General features: G+C 38.5%; 1 protein-coding gene across 4 annotated transcripts in view; it reads right to left on the bottom strand.

Moving 5' to 3' along the window:
- The window catches only part of hoe1 (OCA2 melanosomal transmembrane protein hoepel1), a 68024-nt gene extending 44360 nt beyond the window's left edge, over positions 1-23664 (bottom strand). The window contains exons 1-2 of one of the 4 annotated variants that reach the window (XM_089737791.1): positions 23187-23664; positions 20384-20595 (exon numbers count right to left, since the gene is read on the bottom strand). In XM_089737791.1, the coding sequence (XP_089593917.1) occupies positions 20384-20586 (203 nt within the window). In that variant the 5' untranslated portion in view covers positions 20587-20595; positions 23187-23664. Of the gene's footprint in view, positions 1-4492; positions 4820-20383; positions 20596-23186 lie in introns of those variants that run through there. The other 3 variants (XM_089737793.1, XM_089737792.1, XM_089737794.1) reach the window with 3 other exon arrangements.
- Positions 23665-24013: the final 349 nt, after the last annotated feature.

The following is a 24013-nucleotide window of genomic DNA, read 5'->3' as shown; positions in this document are numbered from 1 at the left end:
ATTGACGCAAAATTTTTAAGTAGGTAAGGCAAAGGTCTACTGGTGGTAGGACCTCTTGTGAGTCCGCGCGGGTGGGTACCACCACCCTACCTATTTCTGCCGTGAAGCAGTAATGCGTTTCGGTTTGAAGGGTGGGGCAGCCGTTGTAACTATACCTGAGACCTTAGAACTTATATCTCAAGGTGGGTAGCGCATTTACGTTGTGGATGTCTATGGGCTCCAGTAACCACTTAACACCAGGTAGGTTGTGAGCTCGTCCACCTATCTAAGCAATAAAATAAAAAAAAATCATTTTGAATAAAAAAAAAAGTAATGGAAACTCCTCATCTAATCCTATCACGTGGATCTAGGCGAAATAAAGCTCTAATTACATTTCGTTCGTTTTGTAAAAGCTTCTTTTTAAGAAATTCGATTCCAAAACGGTGGTCTAATCAGCGAAGCTCAGAGCAAAGCACTGCTTTGACTAGGTCTGGTGTTAGCAATCCTCTCAGGTCGAGCCCAGTCTGTGCATAGTTGGAATGGCCCTTAGGCTACCAACCATTAACCATTAGGTGGGGAATACACGTTATGCTTCGCTTGGATGTAATTCGTGAGCTACGGAATTATTCATATCGCCGAACACGCCAAACTCGCGAAGGAAGCTACTTAAAATCGTCTGATTGGGCATGGAGAAATCGCTGCATTCCCCAACCTGCGAATGAAAGCGGAATCGTATGGTCGTCGTATCTCTACGTCAAGCACTAAAATCTATCGAAATCGCAATGTAAATGTATCGAGTCGTCTCGATACGAAAACGGATCGTTAATTAGACAGACGGTAGTACTCGATAGCCAGCCTTCGAGATTTATGTTACCTTATATCTTATATTAAAACAATTGTCGTTCTCTCGATTATGAGTATAAGTTTCGAGTTTCGATAACGTGACGACTCGATTGGGAAGCGAAAGTAAGTAAATTCATTCGTGTTGGTGAAATTAATTCTTTTGACGGACGGTATGGGCGCTGTTTATCTATACATAATATAAATAAAATTGTAGTGTCTGTTTATAATATTGAAATAACCGCTTTTTACTACATACATATGAATATACCTATATATACGGTACATGACAAAATAACATTTTATTTCAATTTTTCTCTGTCTATCTGTCTGTCTGTCTGTTTGTTCCGGCTAATCTCTGGAACGGCTAGACCGATTTTGACGAGGCTTTCACTCATAGGTAGCCGATTATATAAGGAGTAACTTAGGCTACTTTTTTTAGACTAGCTTCGCCCCGCGGCGTCACTCTCGGTACGACAATAACCGTGGGTAACGTCGCGAGACTCGGCTATTAATAATAATTATTTAATGTTTCCGAAACGAAGCGAGGGCGGGTCGCTAGTATCCTATAAACTTTTCGTGATAGCGATATGAATACTTTTTCGATGTCGCCCCTCTGATCGATCGAACCGATGACGTTTCAATATATTTGCGGCAAAACGAGAGATATAAAAACGATATCAAACGCGATTAGAATATAACAGAACAATAGCTATCTTATCTATACAAGAGATCTGTTCGGAGGGCAATCGCGGAATATTTTAATACGATCATGGGTTTATTTAGAATGCATTGCGTGCAACATCACAAGCAATGGATATTATGTATACGATATTACAACAACAACACGACAATACTACAGGAATTTAAATTGCATATACCTAATTCTTTTCCTGACTAAATTCAGTTATTTGAACGTTGTACCGTTAAAACTGAGACTGCCTCTCATGCCTGAAGGTTCCGAATACATTGCGGCTTCGTTTTCGTCATCGCGAGCCACTGAGCTGTTTGTTACTCGTCGACACGTAAACACCTTGCTAACTACCGTATATGAAGTCGTCGTGGCCTAAAGGATAAGACGTCCGGCGCATTCGTGTGTAGCGATGCACCGGTGTTCGAATCCCGCAGGGGGGTACCGATTTTTCTAATGAAATACGTACTCGACAAATGTTCACGATTGACTTCCACGGTGAAGGAATAACATCGTATAATAAAAATCAAACCCGCAAAATTATAATTTGCGTAATCCGACATCTACAACGTAAATGCCGCCACCCACCTTGAGATATAAGTTATAATTTCTCAGTATAGTTACAACGGCTGCCCTACACTTCAAGCCGAAACGCATTACTGCTTCACGGCAGAAATAAGCAGGGCGGTGGTACTTACCCGTGCGGACCCACAAGAGGTCCTACCACCGGTAAAAAGTGTTCTGATAGTTGAAAACAATTGAGGATTCGCTCTCGTATCTCTCACAAGGGCATTCGTGTTTTATTAGTTCTGGACCACGGAACAACGGGCAGAACATGCTTTCTGTCAACAGGAGCTAAGGTAAATCAGTCTTAAAAGCATAGTCAATAAGCTGTATTTTCAAATGTTAAGGCAATTCAATTGGATTTAGATTTAGACAAAAACGCGCAGTGTCTGTCTGGAAGCGAATGCAGAATTTTTTTTTTTAATGTCAATGAGAGAGAAAAAGTAACGTTATTAAATTATTTCGATAGGTGTAAGGCTATTTGATTGCGACATTTCGCTTACTGGCTTCGCTTGGGAAACATTAAATTTTATTATTGACTAGTTGAGTCCCGCGTTGTTACCTGCGGTTATTTTCGTACCGCGGGTGACGTCGCGTGGCAAAGCTAGTCTAAAAAAAGGAGCCTAAGCTACTCCTTATAACATGAGCTACCTATCAGTGAAAGTCCCGTCAAAATCGGTCCAGCCGTTCCAGAGATTAGCCGGAACAAACAGACAGACAGTCAAAAATTGTAAAAAAATATATTTTTGTGTATGTACCTATTCATATGCATGTAGTAATTTGCGGTTATCTCAATATTACAAACGGAAACTAGAATTTTATTTGTATGCATAGATTAGCTACAACAGTTCGATGTTTTTAATTGAGTTTTAATTGAAGTTTACTCCACAGCTGAAGAAGTTTTTTGTAATGACATTTTTTCTAAATTCTAAGGATTGAATGGCTCACCTGTAAAGTTGCAAAAATGTTGCTCAAACTAAATAGCCGTTCACCCCTGGATTAATAATTAATAACCGTATGTATAACAAACACTATGTATCTATATTAATATATAAATCTATAGTGGTTTTTATTATTGTTAATTTTAAATGCCCAGAGAAGCGGACGGGTACAGCTAGTCTATACTTCTATACTTATCTATACTAATATTATAAAGAGGAAAGATTTGTTTGTTTGTTTGTTTCGAATAGGCTCCGAAACTACTGGACCAATTTGAAAAATTCTTTTTCCATTAGAAGCCGACATTGTCCCTGATGAACATAGGCTACTTTTTAAAAAAAAAAAAATATTTTATTTTTTTGGTTTCATGTGTGTTTTAATGTTTCCGAAGCGAAGCGAGGGCGGGTCGCTAGTATTCTATAAAAGTTGACGTCAAGTTGTTTCGGTAGAAAAAACTGTTACAGTTTTCTGGGTCATCGGGAAGTGTCTCAAAAATTCACTACAAAAACATCCGTTTTTCATGTCGTTTCTCATTGTTACAATTTTTTACGGTCTAGGCCGATGTTTCTCAACGCGGGTCCGACGCCCCACAAGGGGGCAATTTGATAATTAAGATGAACAAACGCACTAAATTAATATAGAAAATCTGTATTAAAATTATTTTGAATTTTAATTTTTGAACAGATTGAACAGATTTTTATGATATGTTTTGAAATATTACTTACTGTGTTTTGATAACAATTTCATACAAGTAGTGATTTCTTCCTAAAACCTAACATTTATGTTTTTTAAGTGAACAGTTCATTTTTTTATTGTTCAAAATAATTTATGGGCAGCATAAATATTTTAGAAATGTCACAGTGGGGGGCACGGCACAAAAAAGGTTGGGAAGCACTGGTCTCTAGGTTCTCGGCCCGCGACCGAAACGGTGCGATAAGGAATTGCGCGCCGAAAAACGCGCCTAAACAACAACCCGAGCTAACGAATACTTTCATTTTTTTTTTATCACGTTGATACCGAACAGGATATTATAGATTATAGCAAAACTACAAAATTATCGTTTCGTCGTAAATGAAGATTACATCCAAAGATTTCGTTGCAAACATACGTACAGAGTCAATAAAAACGTGTAAAACAAAAGAATAATTAATTCTTCTATTTATTTATTGATATTAGATTACATTTTGATCAATCTACATTGCAAGGTTCTGCAATTTAGACCGTGGAGAGGTAGGAGTCGAAAATACAATTCAAATGATAATAATTTTATCCTCATAACAACAATTGATTATCGTAAACATATAAATACATGCATCCGTCTGTTCAGATATAACGCGATCCAAGCCAGTTTGATGTATCAGCTATCGACAAAAAACTTCCGTCAAATGCAATCTAAACTTTGGAGACCACGGGCCACAATATCGATTAAATAAAAACGTAAATTTATGAACAAACAAAAAAATGCACTTTTTAATTTACCAACCAACACACGAGCAGACATTTACTGACACATTTTATTTTCAATCAACAAACCACGAAAACAGGTATAACTTATGTATAATAGTCAACTATCATTTGCGTTATGATAATATATCGATAAATTTTAAAAATAGTTTTTAAAATTAATTCACAGTCGACTAAAAAACAAATTATTTTGTTAACATTTAAGCGAGAAATAGCAATTGTAAGAACTGTTTGTGTTCTTCATTAAAAAATTCGATTTTAGTTGGCGCGAATCGCGGTTCTTGAACGATGCGTCCGGCGTGCGACGCATTTGTACATTGACTGCCGCCGTCTGCCATGTAGGTAGACATGTGTATTGTGTAGCTGTAAGTATTATGTACTGTGTGTTGTCTGTGTGCCATGCAGTACGAGTAATGCCGGAACCACACTGCGTTATGCGCCATTCGTTAAGCGGGCTATTCACGCGCATACGGCGAAATGTGGAGAGTATATTTTTCTTTTTTTGTTGCTAAATGCAATTCTGCAATAATTTTATTGTAAATGCGCCACCCACTTTGAGATAAAAGTTGTAAGGTCTCAGTATAGTTACAACCGCTGCCTCACCCTTCAAACCGAAACGCATCACTGCTTCACGGCAGAAATAGGCGGGGCGGTACCTTCGAATTGGTACCTTCCCGCGCGGACTCAACAGGTCCTACCACCAGTAATTACGCAAATTATAATTTTGCGGGTTTCACTTTTGATACACGATGTTATTCCTTCACTGAAGTTCACTGTGGAAGTCAATCGTGAACATTCGTTGAGTACGTATTTCATTAGAAAAATTGGTACCCGCCTGCGGGATTCGAACACCGGTGCATCGCTTCAACACGAATGCACCGGACGTCTTATTTATTTATTTATTTATTTTATTAGGCTCACAATACACATCACAAGCTAAAGATACATAAAAAACACAAATAAAAAGAAACAAAATCTGGCTTGCAACATAAGTTATGTGCGCACGACAAAACAAGACATTATAATTAATATAATTATAATTCGCCAATATTCGCTTTATCCGTACGCATAACATCTGAAGTCGTCATGGCCTGCAAGATAAAACGTCCGGTGCATTCGTATGTAGCGATGCAACGGTGTTCGAATCCCGCAGACGGGTACCAATTTTTTTAATGAAATACGTACTTACTTCAATTCGTAATTACTGGTGGTAGGACCTCTTGTGAGTCCGCACGGGTAGGTACCACCGCCCTGCCTATTTCTGCCGTGAAGCAGTAAAGCGTTTCGGTTTCAAGGGTGGGGCAGCCGTTGTAACTATACTGAGACTTTAGAACTTATATCTCAAGGTGTGTGGCGCATTTACGTTGTAGATGTCTATGGGCTCCAGTAACCACTTAACGCCAGGTGGGCTGTGAGCTCGTCCACACATGTAACCAATAAAAAAAGCACGAATAGCAAATGCGCTTAGCCGTCGACTTGTTGGTCTTTTGACACACTTCAAAGGACACGAATAAGGCGAATAAGCGCATCGACTGTCCACGCTTCGGTGAGTCATTAACTCGCTTTCATCGGTCTCGTATGAACGTGTCTTATGACTTGCAATCATCCACCAGCGTTTTCTTTTCGGTGCTTTTAGTAACTTTGTACTTGTACAACAAGTACTGGTAGGAAGCATTTAGGAAATAATAAATTGCGGCAACTCTTTTTTTTTTTTTTATTGCTTGGATGGGTGGACGAGCTCACAGCCCACCTGGTGTTAAGTGGTTTCTGGAGCCCATAGACATCCACAACGTAAATGCGCCACCCATCTTGAGATATAAGTTCTAAGGTCTCAAGTAAGTTACAACGGCTGCCCCACCCTTCAAACCGAAACGCATTACTGCTTCACGGCAGAAATAGGTAGGGTGGTGGTACCCACCCGCGCGGACTCACAAGAGGTCCTACCACCAGTAATTATGCAAATTAGAATTTTTGCGGGTTTGATTTTTATTACACGATGTTATTCCTTCACCGTGGAAATCAATCCAACACGTCGTGCCGGAACCACACTGCGTTATGTGTTTGCACAAAGCACGTCATTACGGATCCTCCCGATCCATTAACGGTGCTTTTAGGTACCACAAGCACCGTCCTCCGTCCGTCCTTGCGATTTAGGGCTAGACGAGCGAATTAACCCACAGACAGCCCACTGAGTTTCTCGCCGGATCTTCTCAGTAGGTCGCGTTTCCGATCCGGCGGTAGATTCTGCGAAGCACTGCTCTGGCTAGGGCCAATGTTAGCACCACTCCGGTTTGAGCCCCGTGAGCTCACCTACACGTTAGGGCGAAGCTGATATAACTTCTCAAGGCTATCAGCATAGGTAGGAACAAAAAATGCCGAGAGTTCTCGCCGTGAGTCTGTAGCCGGTATTATCTATTACCCGGCAAGATTCAGCACGTCCCATTTTTTTTATTGCTTAGATGGATGAACGAGCTCACAGCCCACCTGATGTTAAGTGGTCACTGGAGCCCATAGACATCTACAACGTAAACGCGCCACCCACCTTGAGATATAAGTTCTGAGGTCTCAGTATAATTACATTAAGCCTCGTATACACTAGAGGACAATTTGTGCAATATTTCTCGCCCAGAACATGTCGCACGTTAACAACGCGAGAGAGCCTTGGGAGCTAAATTGTCGCGAAACATGTCTACTAGCACTGGGTTTGATAAGGGTTCTCGCAATACCGTAACTGCTTATCGGTGATAACGGTTTTTATGACTGGGTACGTATTTTAATAACTCGACGCCCCCGTGCAATAAATAAGTCGGTAATGTGCTGTTATATACATTTTGCTGTTATGTTAAAATCGTAATCCATGTGTCGTAATACATAATAATATTGTGAATTTCTGTTATAATTTTCTTACTTACATTATCGGATATATTTGAAACAGCCAATCTGTTGTAAGGAAAATTGTAAATATGTACATTAATGACGAGAAAAACATCATCTATATATTATAATACGTGAAGCAAAAACTTTGTATCCCTTTTTACGAAAATTTCGCAGACGGAGGAGTATAAAATTTTCCATACTTATAGAGAATATAGAGAAGAAGTGCACAATGATAATATTTTTTTTAAATAATGCATAAAAGATACATTAAATCAATAAAGAAAACATTACACACACTACATACCATGTATTTGACGCAACACGCATGCATACTATTTATTGTCAAACTTTTGTTTTGAAGTCTGTTGTCAAATTGAGATTAATTATTGTTTGTCTTTGTTAATATTTTGTATAGTGTAGTTTTGGCGAAATTTGTGATTATAGAAGTATAAAATACCATCATAATAGTGCACAAACTTACAATTCCAATTAATTATAGTCGAATTTCGACTACTGCAGGATCTCTAGTATATATATAGAGGTAGATTTATATACAAGAATTGCTCGTTTAAAGATATAAGATAAGATAAACAGTTGCAATTTGAATTTGACGGCAAATTGAATGAGAATTGTATAGGATACTGTTATTCACAACTTGAATTAGTATTTTAGGATGGAATCGAGAAAACCTAGAGAATTTGTACGTTGTAGATGTCTATGAGCTCCAGCAACAACTTAACACCAGGTGGGCCGTGAGCTCGTCCACACATCTAAGCAATAAAAGTAAAATCAAAAAAAATCTCGTGCAAGACGAATTATGTTCTTGTTGAATAATTCAGATGACTTTGAAAGTAAGTTTACTTTATTCTACTATTAAAACTATTTTAAATATATGTTTTGTGTTATAATATATTCATTTCTGTGATAACATTTAAACGAAAATGTCTAATTTACGAAAAATAAATAAATAAAAAATACTTTGATATGTAGTGAAGGAGAGTCAAGAGACGGAAATTTTTCACCGGATGGTACAGAATATATGCCAAGCCCTGATAGAACCATTAGTGGTAGTCTAGACGGTAGCATTTCAAGTTTAAGCGTAAACTCATAATATTTATTATCTCTGCACCACCCTATGGTCGACCGGAAGAGAATGCCCATGGCATTAAGTCCGCCTGTGTACAAGTTTTGTTTTGTGCATAAAGTATAAATAAATAAATAAATTTAAAAGGCTTAGAAAATGCACACGTCTCAATGAGCAGCCCCTCAACAATATCAATTTTATCGTTGCATTTATTCTTTTAATTCTTCTTTTCTCTTCTTCTGACTGATTCTTCTTCTGTCCAAATGCTTTCTTTTTTTATAGCTTAGATGGGCGGACGAACTCACAGCCCACCTGGTGTTAAGTGGTTACCGGAGCTCTACAACGTAAATGCGCCACCCACCTGGAGATATAAGTTCTAAGGTCTCAGTATAGTTACAACGGCTGCCCCACGGCTGCCCAAAATTAATTCCCGATCCTGCGGACAGAATGGAAAGCAGGCGATGTCGCCCCAAACACGTCATTTCGGATCCTCCCGATCCACTAACGGTGCTTCTAGGTACCTCAAGCACCGGTCATCGTTCTCGTCGAACCCGTCGTTTGCGACGAAGGGCTCAACGAGTTAATTAACCCATAGACACAGCCCACTGAGTTTCTCGCCGGATCTTCTCAGTGGGTCGCGTTTTCGATCCGGTGGTAGATTCTGTGAAGCACTGCTCTTGCTAGGGTCAGTGTTGGCATCGCTCCGGTTTATGCCCTGTGAGCTCACCTACTAACTAAGGATACGCTGAAATAGCCTCTCAAGCCTATCAGGTTAGGTAGGAAACAAAAAAAAAAACAGCACTCCTTCTCCGCAGAGAGTTGAAAGTGTAAACACGATCGCTATAGATTACTCCATAAGTGAAAAGTGGAAATAAATACAAGTTAGTGTAAAGTGACGTATTATAAAATTCCCGCCGACCTAAGCCCATTACGTGTCATATGACATTACTTCATAGAGCAAGTACTGTTTTGGGCATGTTTACTGTCATGCCATAGACTATATCATTTATATCACACCTTTTGACTTGAAGTGGAATTAACTAAGAATTTTATGAAAATGTACCTACCTAGTTCGGAAAATAATTTCGTTTTTTTTTTGTGGAAATGAACTCATACATCAACCTTCGAGGAAAATCCCGGGCTTTTCAAGTGGTCATAAATTGTTCAATTTGATAAATTTAATCTCAATCCGATCTCGCGTGTTATTCGCCTGTTCGCAACGACTAATGCCTTTATCGCGCCTTTATCAGCTTCAACCGACCGGCCTTTCCGAACGTGGTGCATCTTGCACATCAAAATTGCCGGATCGAAATTTAGCGAACCAGTTCTGGCACTGGCGTACTGTCAGCACACCTTCTCCATACACATCGGTCGATTTCTTTCTGGCTTGAACGGCATTTTTACCCTTTCTGTAGTAAAACAGTAAAATATGTCGAAAATGCTGCCTAACGCTCTCCATATTTAAAAGGGCACTAATGAAAAACTACTGCGTAGAATTAATTGGAATTTTTCACACACAAGCCTTGCTATATGAGCTCTCAAAGCATAAAAAAATTATACGGCTTAAACGTGAAGTTGGGTGCAAATAAATACAATTAAATCCTCTGTAGGGAAAAAACGAAATAACTTTCCGAACAACCTATATTTGAAACTTTCAACGACATGATAATATTATACATGTATTCTTCTGTCAGTTTATAAATTAAAAAATAGATTATAAACAGTCACTTTTAGACTAGAAAATGACAAACGTACTAGTATCCGTATCTTTTAAATCCAGCGCATACCATAAAGTATTAAAATCGGAAAACCATTCCAAACACAATTCTTTGATTATATTATTTTTGGCCTTTACAAAAAAACAAGAATTAACCAAAATTTGCTATGTGCAAAAACTATATTATGAATTAAAGAGTAAAAACATTTAAAAAAATTACATGAAGGTGAATTTACAAGAACTTTAAAAGAATGTATATGAAATGAAAGCTATTGATAAATATTAAAGCTATAGACACATAACAGTTTTTTTTAAACGGTAGATAGGGCTGTGAAATATACGAAAAGGTCAAAAAGTTAAAATCTCAAAATAGTGTCCATAGCAGATTTTGGTTTGACAACTATTATTGATCGAAGTTTGACAACGACGAAATACAAAATGTTGCTTTATCAAACGTTATCTCGACGATGACATTGTCATTTTAATATGTAACTATAAATACAACTCGACCAAGCTAAGCTTGCACCTCGCATCGATTACGTCACACTGCCGCTTAGGTATGGTCTGAAAAAAGGATTCGCTATGACTATAAAAATTTAAACAAATGTCTGATAGATTTTACTTTGCATTTATTGTTTTTAACAATATATTATACATAGGTACATTAGAATATAGCGATATCGGGTTTTTGCATTAAGACCACCCGGGCGTTCTTGCACTTTTTAAATTTGTATCCCAATTCCTCAGTAATAATTTTCCTTTCCTTTCATTTTGTTGCCCACAACAATCCTCTCGAAGTTAAAAAAAATGAACGTTAAGCGTTCAGTAACAACAGTTCAACAAAAACTTAACAAAAATAATCCAATAATATAACTAAACTTCAACAAAAAACCTAAAAAAAATAGTTAAAAAATTTTAAATTCAACGTATAGGGAGACGAAAACTCTTATGACGCGTGTCGGCGACAAAGATGCTAACCGTACTGACTCCTGACTCGAATATATTAAGTGTATAATCTATGGTACTGACGCGGCAGGGTGATCGCGGGAAGGTGAGCGGGGAAGAGGGCGGAGCGCCGCATTCCAGCGAGGTGCAAACTTAGCTTGGTCGAGTTGTACGTAGTATCTGTAGCCTAGAGCTAGTCAATCGATTTTAGTTGCTATTATTAGAATTTGATCGTTTATAAATAGGAATTAGTTTTCACGGTCTTCATAGGAGTGAATTGTTTTTATTTTTTACTAGCTGACCCGGCAGAGTTCTTAGTGCCTCAATCGATAAATAAAATACCAAATTTTTTTTATAAAATAAACTTAAAACAAACAAAAGGAATCCGTCTGACGGGTTCTTTCTCAAAGGAAAAACAATAGTAGTACATTGACATGTCCTACTTTTTTCCCGCGGTGCACATACTATTTTTTCTCCGACCAGGCCGTGGATGGTACCTACTGCACGTGTAGGTACCATCACCCTGCCTATTTCTGCCGTGAAGCAGTAATGCGTTTCGGTTTGAAGGGTGGGGCAGCCGTTGTAACTATACTAAGACCTTAGAACTCATATCTCAAGGTGGGTGGTGGCATTTACGTTATGGATGTCTATGGGCTCCGGTAATCAATTAACCACAGGTGGGCTGTAAGCTCGTCCACCTATCTAAGCAATAAATAAATAAACTTTTAAACAAAGTCGAAAAATACGGTAAGAGTATGAAAATTTTAATATTATTTTTAGAGCGTCACATCGGGCATCTTTCCAACATGAATAGGTACATTTTAATGCAGCGTGCCTATACGAATTGAGTTTCATTTATTATTACAACAGACAGCTTTCTTAATAAACTAGTCTGAAACATGTAATTGGCAAAAGTTTAATTTTTTTCCCTACCTAATCGTTGGCAGCCTAAGGGGCTATTCCAATAACGCGCGGACGTGTAGATGAGTTCACGGGCTCAACCTGAGAGAATTTGCTAACACTAGCCCTAGCAGGAACAGTGCTTCGCTGAATCTACAGTGAAGTATATAATGCTTAGACATAACGTTGCTTCCGTGGGTACATCTCAATTTTCATCGAAAAATATTGCTATTGAAAATCAGTCAGGAGTTTTAAATTTACATGTTGCTATGCTAAATCTATCAGGAGATTTAATATGTTCCAATAAACCTTGCGGTAACATCGTTATTTAGTAATATTCTCATCATACGAGACTACTTGTCGAACCGTTCGTTCCGATATCGAGTCGAGGGAACGTGTTCCCGGCCCCGTCACGTCACAGCCGGAGTCCCGCAAGGCTCCGCCCTCTCCCCGTTACTATTTAGTTTGTATATCAATGATATACCCCGGTCTCCGGAGACCCATCTGGCGCTCTTCGCCGATGACACCGCCATCTACTACTCGTGTAGGAAGAAGGCGTTGCTTCATCGACGACTTCAGACCGCAGCTACCACCATGGGACAGTGGTTCCGGAAGTGGCGCATCGACATCAACCCCACGAAAAGCACAGCGGTGCTCTTCAAAAGGGGTCGCCCTCCGAACACCACGCTGAGCATCCCCCTCCCGACTAGGCGCGTCAACACCTCCGCCCCCGCCGTTCGCCCAATCACGATGTTTGACCAGCCCATACTGTGGGCCCCGAAAGTCAAATATTTAGGCGTCACCCTCGACAGTAGGATGACATTCCGCCCCCACATCAAGACGGTACGCGACCGTGCCGCCTTCATTCTAGGACGTCTCTATCCGATGATATGTAGGAGAAGTAAAATGTCCCTTAGAAATAAGGTGACACTCTACAAAACTTGCATGCACGCCCCGTCATGACCTATGCAAGTGTAGGGTTCGCTCACGCGGCCCGCATACACTTAAAATCATTCCAAATCATTCAATCCCGTTTTTGCAGGATAGCCGTCGGAGCCCCGTGGTTCGTCAGGAACGTCGACCTCCATGACGACCTGGACTTAGAGTCCATCAGTAAGTATCTTCAGTCGGCGTCCATGCGCCACTTCGATAAAGCGGCACGACACGAGAACCCTCTCATCGTGGCCGCCGGTAACTACATTCCCGATCCTGCGGACAGAATGGAAAGCAGTCGACGTCGCCCAAAACACGTCATCTCGGATCCTCCCGATCCACTAACGGTGCTTTTAGATACTTCAAGCACCGGTCACCGTTCTCGTCGAACCCGTCGCTTGCGACGAAGGGCTCGACGAGTAAATTAACTCTCAGACACAGCCCACTGAGTTTCTCGCCGGATCTTCTCAGTGGGTCGCGTTTCCGATCCGATGGTAGATTCTGCGAAGCACGGCTCTTGCTAGGGTTCGTGTTAGCAACATCGTCAGGTTGAGCCCCGTGAGCTCACCTACTAAAGTTAGGGTTACGCTGACATAGCCTCTCAAGGCTATCAGCTTAGGTAGCAAAAAAAAAAAAAAAATAGTAATATTTCTCGGCGAAACCGTCTACGCGTCTCTCGCGACGAAGAGTTCAAGCGAGCAAACTGACCCATAGACACAGCCCTCTGAGTTTCTCGCCGGATTTTCTCAGTGGGTCGAGATTCCGATCCGGTGGTAGATTCTGCGAAACACTGCTCTTGCTAGGGTAAGTGTTGGTAACACTCCCAGTTTGAGCCCCGTGAGCTCACCTACTTGCTCGTTTACGCTGGCATAACCTTTTAAAACTACCAACTTAGGTAGAAAAAAAACGAATACATAGTGACAAATATGTAAATATGTTTTGTCGATTTTTTGCTTAGATGGATGGACGAGCTCACGGCCAGTGCTTGAGATATAAGTTCTAAGGTTCAAGTACAGTTACAACGGCTGCCCCACCCTTTAAGCCGAAACGCATTGCTGCTTCACGGCAAAAATAGGTGGTGGTACCTACCTGTGCGGACTCACAAGAGGTCCTACCACCAGTAAATAGTATAGTAAGTGTATAGTGTGTTAAATGTTTCCAAGAACTAATGACTACGAAGTTCGGATGCGCCGAACAATCACGTAGTCCTTATGTTTTTTTTACGATAGGACCGCTAATTTTGATAGTTGAATTCGTAAATTCGCACGCCTTCATCGGGCGATTAATTTTCTGAGTCTATACGCATATACTTCAGAGAATCAACCGTCAGCCGGACACGTGACTGGATCGTGCTTTTATTACCTTTTAATAGTCTTTTTGAAAATATGGTATTGCTACGCTGGTTAGAGTAACGCCATCTATCGCCGAATAGTCGAACGAATATCGAAGGATCTAGTAGTATCTAGAACGCTCGATAAGTACAACGCCATCTATTGTCAGATAGCGGAAACAGAATATTAGAGATGTGTGGAATATTCTCGATAATTCTAGGGATGTCATATCTATATTAATATACCTATATAAACCTACAGTGGTTTTTACGGATGTTCCGTTATAACTACTGAACCATGCATCCGATTGGCTTGAAACTTGGTATCCATGTAGAAAATACATGTACTTAATAGGCTAATATTTATATGAGTGTTGGACTTCCTACACCAGTTGCGGGGTCGTTAATGATGAGAATCTTTGTGGGGGTGAGAAATAATAATGTTAATTTTAAATGCCCAGCGAAGCGGACGGGTACAGTTAGTACTTTTTAATTACGGTAACGGTAACGATACGGTAATTGTAGCACCTACTTCATCGCGATAAAAATCATAATTAACAAATTAATAAACTTTTATAAACATTTATCGCAGGATATGAAGTCTCTTCGTATATGAAAAGGGCTACACGAAGTTTCAAATTTATAGGCCAATTATTTATACCTTTCATCCCATTATTTATGCCAACGGAGATTAGAAAAAAAAAATGTTAGTTAACAATTGAATAACTTTTTGAAAAATGAGGATAAAACTTTTTTTCCAACGGGGCTCGAATCTTTTAAATGTTAAGAAGATACTAGAATTTTTTCAAAATTTTAAAATGACCTATGTTATAAAAAAATATTTTATCTGACGAACTCTATTTGGCGGTGGCCAAGTTTGAGATTAAAAGTTTGAGATTAAGATTGAGATTAGGTTTTCTTTGGAGGCGCTCGAGCAGCTGTTAGCATATCCCATCCCTCCTGGCTGAGCCCTTGCCCTACCTGTCCTGGTTAAACTGGAAAGGCCTTCGCCCACCAGTACTCCTTCATTCAATAATTAAATATAATTTTAAATGCTAACGTAGCGAACTCCTTCACTCGCTAATGATCTTTGGATTGATGGGGAGTCATTGGCAATTTAAGTTTTTATTTTTTATTGCTTAGATAGGTGGACGAGCTCACAGCCCACCTGGTGTTAAGTGGTTACTGAAGCCCATAGACATCTACAACGTAAATGCGCCACCCACCTTGAGATATAAGTTCTAAGGTCTCATGTATAGTTACAACGGCTGCCCCACCCTTCAAACCGAAACGCATTACTGCTTCACGGCAGAAATAGGCGGAGTGGTGTTACCTACCCGCGCGGACTCACAAATGGTCCTACCACCAGCATTAGTTACTCGACCTTAAGCCGTCCTTATGTACATTATCTATCCATCTTCAATATAAGCCGTCAAATTTTATGTGTCTTTATTACTATAGCAATATATACATACGAGGCCGTCAGCGCAAAAGTGGCCTAAGCTTACCACAGTTAGTAAGGAGATAATGGAGTTCGAATTTACCTTTACAATACTTCGTAGGCAAAAAAATTACGCGCTAAAATGATGCTTACAAAGTCATCTGCTACCAATGGATGAAGGCCGACTTTGCATCAAAATTTATTATGTTTTAAATAAATTACAATACATAAGAATATGAATTGTTTTTTTGCGCTGACGGCCTCGTATACTAGCTGTCCCGGCAAGCGTTGTTTTTCCATATAAATTATTTCTAGAAAAGATAAATAACCTAGATACCGATTGCAGCGCCCTCTGCCGAGCTGATTTGTGAATCTAAACCATCCAGGGCGTCACCCAAACGCATACAAAAAAATCATTCAAATTGATCCAGCCGTTTAGGAGGAGCTCAAACAAATACACGCACAGAAGAAATATATACATACTAATTGACCCGGCAGACTTCGCAGTGCCTCAATCAATAAATAAAAGACCTAAACATTTATATCAAATAAATAATAGTTTAAAAAACTAACAAAACAGGCTTTTATAGAAAAACCAACTAAAAAATAGAAAATAAACCTTAATAAATTTGAATTAAAAATAGTGTAAGAAAAAATTATTTTATTGTAAAAAAGCGTGGGGTGCATGGTATTAGTAGGTATAAATATTTTATGATCCGATATGAGTAGAAGGGTAATATTGATAATATCCTGAAAAGCACCCCACGCTTTTTTTACAATAAAATCATTTTTTCTTACACTATTTTTAAAATGCCTCGCCTATTTCTGCCGTGAAGCAGTAATGCGTTTCGGTTTGAAGGGTGGGGTAGGCGTTGTAACTATACTGAGACCTTAGAATTATATCTCAAGGTGGGTGGCGCATTCACATTGTAGATGTCTATGGGCTCCAGTAACCACTTAACACCAGGTGGGCTGTGAGCTCGTCCACCCATCTAAGCAATAAAAAAAAATTCAGATTTATTAAAATTTGTTTGCTATTTCTTTTTAGTTTGCTGTTTTATAAAAGCCTATTTTGTTAGTTTTTTTAAATTATTATTTATTTTTCATTTTTTAGTTGAATTTAAAACTTTAAATTTTTTTAAAATAAGGATTTGTCATCGGCCCTTAATAAGTATACCAAATTTCGAGTTAATCCGACGTTTTGAAGGGGGTTAAAATCATGTTCAAAGATTCCGTTACAAACATACATACGTCTGAAGCTAATAAAAGCGTATTAATAAACTTGAAACAAATAAAAGGAATCCGCCCGACGGGGGACACATCAAAGGAAAAACAAAATTGTTATTTTTATTTCATTCCCAGCATTTTCATTTTAAACCTTCTCTGGACTTCCACAAATAATTAAAAGCCAAAATTGGCCAAATCGGCCTAGCCGCTCTCGAGTTTTAGCGAGACTAACGAACAGCTATTCATTTTTATATATGAGTCGACTATTATCAAAGCCGGCAATGTGACTTTTGGACAATTATTGGTAAATCAGAAAAACGAATTATTGACTTTGTATTCCATTGGCAATAACAAAACTCTTCTGAACGACATCTTAGATAAATAACAGGTTAACTATTAACCTTTATTTAATGCAGGTTTTGGAACTGTATTCTTTGAAGGAGACTATTATATTCAAATCAATCTGTATTGACATATCAATAATTTTTTTTGTCCAAATGCACAGATTGCCACCTTTGATAATAGACGACTCATATATAGATATACATATATGTCGAGGGATGAAAGATTATGTGGTTTTAGCGACATTTTTATAAGACAACTTTACATGAGAGCTATTTAAAATTTAAGAATGGGCTAAGCTTAATTTAAGTTAAAAACATCGAATTGTTGGTACTAATTTCAAATAAAAATAACCTTTAATTACAAGGGTAAATATCGAGTTTTACATCTTTTCACCTCACGATATGAATTCAATTATCAAACAGTTGTACAAATATAAGTATAATAGCCGGCAAACTTCTTGAGCATTTGTTGACGTAGTGGGGGTAAGTTCGCGCATGGTACACTCACGTGCAAAAACATTACTTACTCTGCGTCATAATGCTATTAAATTATTAAAATCAACGTATGTATTTATTTATATAATTATTAGAACATCAACAAAACATATAGGTTAATAATTGTAATAATTTAATCTTGGGGTAAAATAGATATTCCTTCTATTAAGTCAAAACTAGAGCTGTTGCCAGGTCTTGGTTCAGTTGAAGCAAAGCTGGTATTTGTAATTTTTTTTTCGTTATCATAATCTTGACCATCATCATCATCACTGTTTTCATCACCCGAGTCGCTATCATCGTGATTAGTCGACATAGGGCTCATCGGTGTAGTTTACAACTCGGTCGATTCGGTCTTCTTTTTTGTCTATAATTAATTATTTTTTGAAGATATTCGATTCGTAGTAATCGAATGCTACTTTTTTCAATTACCAGCTTCCGATTATTTTCTGTTCTTTTTTTCCATCTAAAGCCTAGCTCTTTCATAATACGTCGTAAGCTTCATTCCGAGCCATTAAAATTTATATCTTCTTTAAATTTTTCGAAGCCTTTCTACGGTACGGAGTTTCGCTGCTTGTTATGTAGTTATTATGATTACATCTTTTTATTACAGATTGAACGAAACTATCCATTCCGGTAACTTTCTTCTTCCCTGATCTTTTCTTACCCGGAGTCCGAAACACGGCGAGCAAGCCAGAGCCTTTAGCTTCCTTAATAATGCACCTAACAGTACTCACTGATGGTTTTGTTACTTCCGAAGTCTGTTTTAATTTTTCCATATCATTCTTCCCCTGTTTTATAATGAAGCAATATACGTCGTACACAATTTTTCTACCCTTTCTTTTGAATACTACACCGGTTTGTCGCGGCATAGTGTATGTTTTATAAAAAATCAACAAACACTCAACAAATAGCAATGGCAACAAAGTCCACAAGTAATTATAACAAATAACTTAACGATTAATAACGATAGACTTTCCACTGTACGCAAGCGTACTTTTGGGAGCAAGCGGAATGAGGGCGCGGTGCGGGACGCAAGGTTCGACTGATCTACCAATAAAGCGCTCGATACGATTTCCCCTGCCGTCGCGCCTCACCCTCACCACCAAAGTGATCTAAAATTCGGTTCTGCGCAGTCAAGGTCATTTGCTCAAGAAGTTTGCCGGTTACTATATCATGTGGTTTTACGACTTACATTTTAGTAAGTTATTGGTAAATTGATACTGCATAACTACTAACTATAACATCAAAAGCAAAAAGCAGCAATTAAAATTTGCAAGTAGAAAATTTGTTTTCTGTGTGTCTTAAATAATCCTTGAATTCCAAGGCCATAGCCAAGTAAATTCATTGTTTAAAATAATAACCTTGTGTCTTTGTTAGAAGATCAACGAAAACAATTTACGAACGATATTGCAAGACCAAAATCGAACAATTTTGTGTGAATATCTTTTATTTTTTTAACTAGCGACCCGCCCTCGCTTCGCTTCGGAAACATTAAATTTTATTATTGATAGGCGAGGCCCGCCATGTTGCGCGCGGTACGACAATAACTGCGGGTGACGCCGCGGGGCGAAGCTAGTCTAAAAAAAGCTTACGGTTACGGTTAAGAATAGGTCTAAGTTACTCCTTATATGATCAGCTACCTATTAGTGAAAGTTTTATCAAAATCGGTTAAGCCATTCCAGAGATTAGCCGGAACAAACAGACAGACAGACAGACAAAAATTGTAAAAAATGTTATTTTGGTGTATGTACCGTGTATATATTCATATGCATGTAGTAAAAAGCGGTTATTTCAATAATAAAAATAGACATTCTAATTTTATTTATATGCATAGATGTATAGATTACTTTATTCTATTGTCAATAGTTTTCGCAGCGCACGCGATGTAAAGAAAATTTTAGGTAATTTTTTTACACCTTGCGTTACATTATTGGAGTTTTAGTAAGGATACCTAATTACAAAAAAAAATTATAGCCTATGTCAGTCGGGAATAGTGTAGCTTCCAAACAGTGAAAGCATTTTTAAAATCGGTTCAGTAATTTCGGAGCCTATTCAATACAAACAAACAAATAAATCTTTCCTCTTTATAATATTAGTATAGAAGTATAGATTAAGTATTTTTTCAAGTTCATACGTCTAATGACAGTGGTTTGTTAAATGTGTTACGCCGGTAAGAGTAATGTCATCTATAGCCGAATAGTCTAACGAATATCAAAGGATCTAGTAGTATCTAGAACGCTCGAGACGTACAACGCCATCTGTTGTCAGATAGCGGAAACACAATACTCGATTCTTGTAGAATAATCTTGATAATTCTAGGGATGTGGTATCGGCTATAAAAGCGTTGCAGAGAAAAAAATCATCCAATAACCACCATTTTACTGTGACTGTCCCATTTAGTTTCATTTAATTTCATCCCGATTGATTAAAGTCTTAAATTAACCAAATTCATCTCATTTCGTTCGATATAATTTTTTATATAACAGATACATGATGTACACATATTTGTATTTATTTAGTAATTGATTATTTTTGTACACTTGACCCTGGCAACATTAATAAGAAGACAATTGTCATACTTAAAAAAAGAAGTAGCCTAGTAACATTACTCACAGATTATAAAAGTCCTTGTCGAAATCGTTTATCGCTTCTCGACATTTTTCATTTCTCTCTCTGACACTAGGATGTTTATTTAGCGCTGAACTTCCACTGCCCTTGACGGAGTCCAGATCACCCTCGATACTGCGGTAGGTGTTGGAGTGAATTCTCTCGGTGTTCTCGTGTTCAAAACCTTCGTTGACGATGCCGGTCGCCATTTTGGTGATCTGTGAAGATTAGAGTATGGAGGTTAGAGGTAGAGGTAAGGAGCACTATCTTGTATAGGGGACATGAAAAGTGTCCACCTGTAAACAGCAAGTTTTTGTTAGACGACTCACTTAAATGGCGCTAGTGTAGCAAGAGGAAATGATATGGATATAGCAGTTTTAAACGGAGTGAAGTGTGGTAGCTTATGGCGTGGTTTTTAAAATCTTTCCACTTGCTACTGTGGCGCCACCTTAATTGGCTCCCTTTCAGCGGAAACTTTTTAATATACTGAGATATTGCTTCTTACTTCTACCCTTCATAGATTAGAGGTTGTAGTACTTTTTGAAACACTCTGCGGGCAATGAATAAATATAACTGCCTTAGATTTGCAGATGAAAATTTCTTCATTACTTACGATGCATCTTCCATTTTGTAGTGAAACTTCATTGTCACTGGTGGTAGGAAGCTTGTGAGTAAGCACGGGTAGGTATCAGCGCTCTGCCTATTTCTGCCGTGATAATGCTTTTCGGCTTAAAGGGCGGGGCAGCCGTTGTGACTATACTGAGACCTTAGAACTCGTATCTCAAGGTGGATGGCGGCATTTACGTTGTACCTAGATGTCCATGGGCTGCGATAACCACTTAACATCCGGTGCGCCGTGGGCTCGTCCACACCTCTAAGCAATATAATCAGTTAAAAGGCGATAGATCTGTAGAAACTTGTGTATTGACAACACAATGACATTGTCAACTCTTGTACTATAATCATAATCTTACAAACTCTGAGTATCACGATTCTGCTACTATTGTCAGTCAAATTTTGATCTCGTGTCTCAAAGCGGAATTTAATTTGAGGTCAGAGTGCGATTTACCATCAGGTCCGCGCTCTCATCCATAATTAGTTTACTTTTCATCAGATGAGTTGTCTGCTAGTCTAAATAGAGTGAAGTAACGCATCTAAATATATTTTAAAGTACCAGGTTGACATAATTACAAGGAGCTGTCTTTGATTTCGTTGCTACCCTTATCCAACAGCGACAGGCAATGTAAAGCCATCGTCTCCCGAAACATATCTTATCGGATCCTCCGTATTCACTCTCGGTGCTTTTAGGACCCTCAAGCACCGGTCACCGTTCGAACGAGCGAACTAACCCATAGACACAGTCGGATCTTCTCAATGGGTCGCGATTCCGATGGTAGATTCAACGGAGCACTGCTCTTGCTAGGGCTAATGTTTTTTTATTGCCCTTGTAGGCAGACGAGCATACGGCCCTCCTGATGGTGAGTAGTTACCGTCGCCCATGGACTTCAGCAATGCCAAGGGCAGAGTCAAACCGCTGCCTACCGAGCCAAGTCGCTGCCTACCGAAAAGCAAATAAGCTAGTGTTAGCAAATTCTCTCAGTTGAGCGCGTGAGCTCACCAACCCGTTGGGGCGTTATTGGAATAGCCTCTTAGACTACAAACGATTAGATAGGAAAAAAGATATAAATTTCTCATTTTACTATCGTAGCCTCCTAACAATGTAGTTAATGGAATCTTATTCACACAATATATGGAGCTTATCAACTAAAATACCACGCTTAAACATCAAATCGAACTAACAATGAATTTCAATTGTTCTTTCATCTCGTTATTACCGTACCGATATTATAGGAGTTACAAAGTTATTGTATCGTCATCTGTACTGTAAGCCCACTGAGTTTCTCGCTGGATCTTCTCAGTGGGTCGCGTTTTCGATCCTGCGGTAGATTCAAGCCGATTTCAGACTACGCTATAATATAATAGCATATAGTGTCCGTTTTCCAATTACAGCACAAGAGCGCATTATGCGGTATAATGCTCAACTAAGCTTCAGCATAATTCGGCATTGTGCGTCACTGAGTCGCATTATGCTCTGTAATTGGAAAACTACCATTAAGTAATGCTATATTATATAATAACTGAATTATGCCGCATAATGCGCTCTTGTGCTGTAATTGGAAAACGGCCAGTATATAGCTCATAGCACAACAAGATAGCGCACCATACATTGTTATGGACACGTTCACACTGTACTGTATAGTAAGTCGTCGTGGCCTAAAGGATAAGACGTCCGGTGCATTTGTATCTAACAACGCAATGGTGTTCGAATCCCGCAGGCGGGTACCAATTTTTCTAATGAAATACGTACTCAGCAAATGTTCACGATTGACTTCCACGGTGAAGGAATAACATCGTGTAATAAAAAACAAACCCGCAAAATTATAATTTGCGTAATTACTGTTGGTAGGACCTCTTGTGAGTCCGCACGGGTAGGTACAACCACCCCGTCTATTTCTGTCGTAAAGCAGTAACGCGTTTCGGTTTGAAGGCTGGGGTAGCCGTTGTAACTATACTGAGACCTTAGAACTTAGAGTGGGTGGCGCATTTACGTTTTAGATGTCTATGGGCTCCAGTAACCACTCAACATCAGGTGGGCTGTGAGTGAGCTCGTCCACCCATCTAAGTAATAAAATAAAAAAATATCTAAATATAAGATTCCGTTACATTAATATGAAGAAACGTGCAAGCGACCCTAATAAAATCTTAGTTTAAAAGATGAAAAGAAAAACACTTAGGTATAAGTACATACCCGATAAAATGTCAACGAACTAGCACAAAAGGTTCAAATTCATACACTAATTTAGTAACTATACTTATTCTGTTCAACACTACAATTAAAGGACTAATTATTATTTAAAAAAAAAACTAATAAATTAGTCCCGTTAGCGTCAAACACAATGCCATTCTCGCGACTTAAACAGATGAAGTCGGAATGTGTAATGTTGAAATTCTCAAAAAATATCACTATGCTATACATTTTCGATAATATCATCACACGTGCGTCCGTGCAAACGTTCATAGGTAGACGACACACACACGTGTAAGAGAACGCTGCGCACGAAAGTGTTTAGAACTAATTTTATTTATTTCAAAGACACAAAAGCAATTTCGGAAAACAAAAGAAAACATATTGAATGGTATTTAACAGAATTAATATCGAATAGTCTTATAGTTTTCGCGGACAAAAAATACAACGTGAATACGAAATAGTTTATTTTTTTTTAAATGAGATTTTATGACCAGGTAACTAAGACCTTTAGGTCAAGTCTTATTTTAAGTTATATTCTTATCTTTATTTATGAAATGAAATGAGATAGATGATATAGTATGAAATAATATATAATCTCAGTAAAATGGTGGTCATTTACTGAGACTTTTTCAGTGGACTTTTTGGAGCATCCCGAGAAGTTACGTTCAGCGGCTTTGTTTGATTGTCCCACATTTGTGCACTTTCACAGATACTAAACTGTTAATAAACATTTTAACAACCGTTATTACACATTTAAACCTGAAGAAACACTAAATAGATAAAATAAAACAAATCACACAACTTCACTGCTCGCGTTCCCGCCAAAA

This window comes from Bombyx mandarina, chromosome 23 (assembly GCF_030267445.1).
Source record: "Bombyx mandarina strain Sakado chromosome 23, ASM3026744v2".
In the NCBI taxonomy this organism is placed as follows: domain Eukaryota; kingdom Metazoa; phylum Arthropoda; class Insecta; order Lepidoptera; family Bombycidae; genus Bombyx; species Bombyx mandarina.
This window is presented reverse-complemented; position numbering and strand designations above follow the sequence as displayed.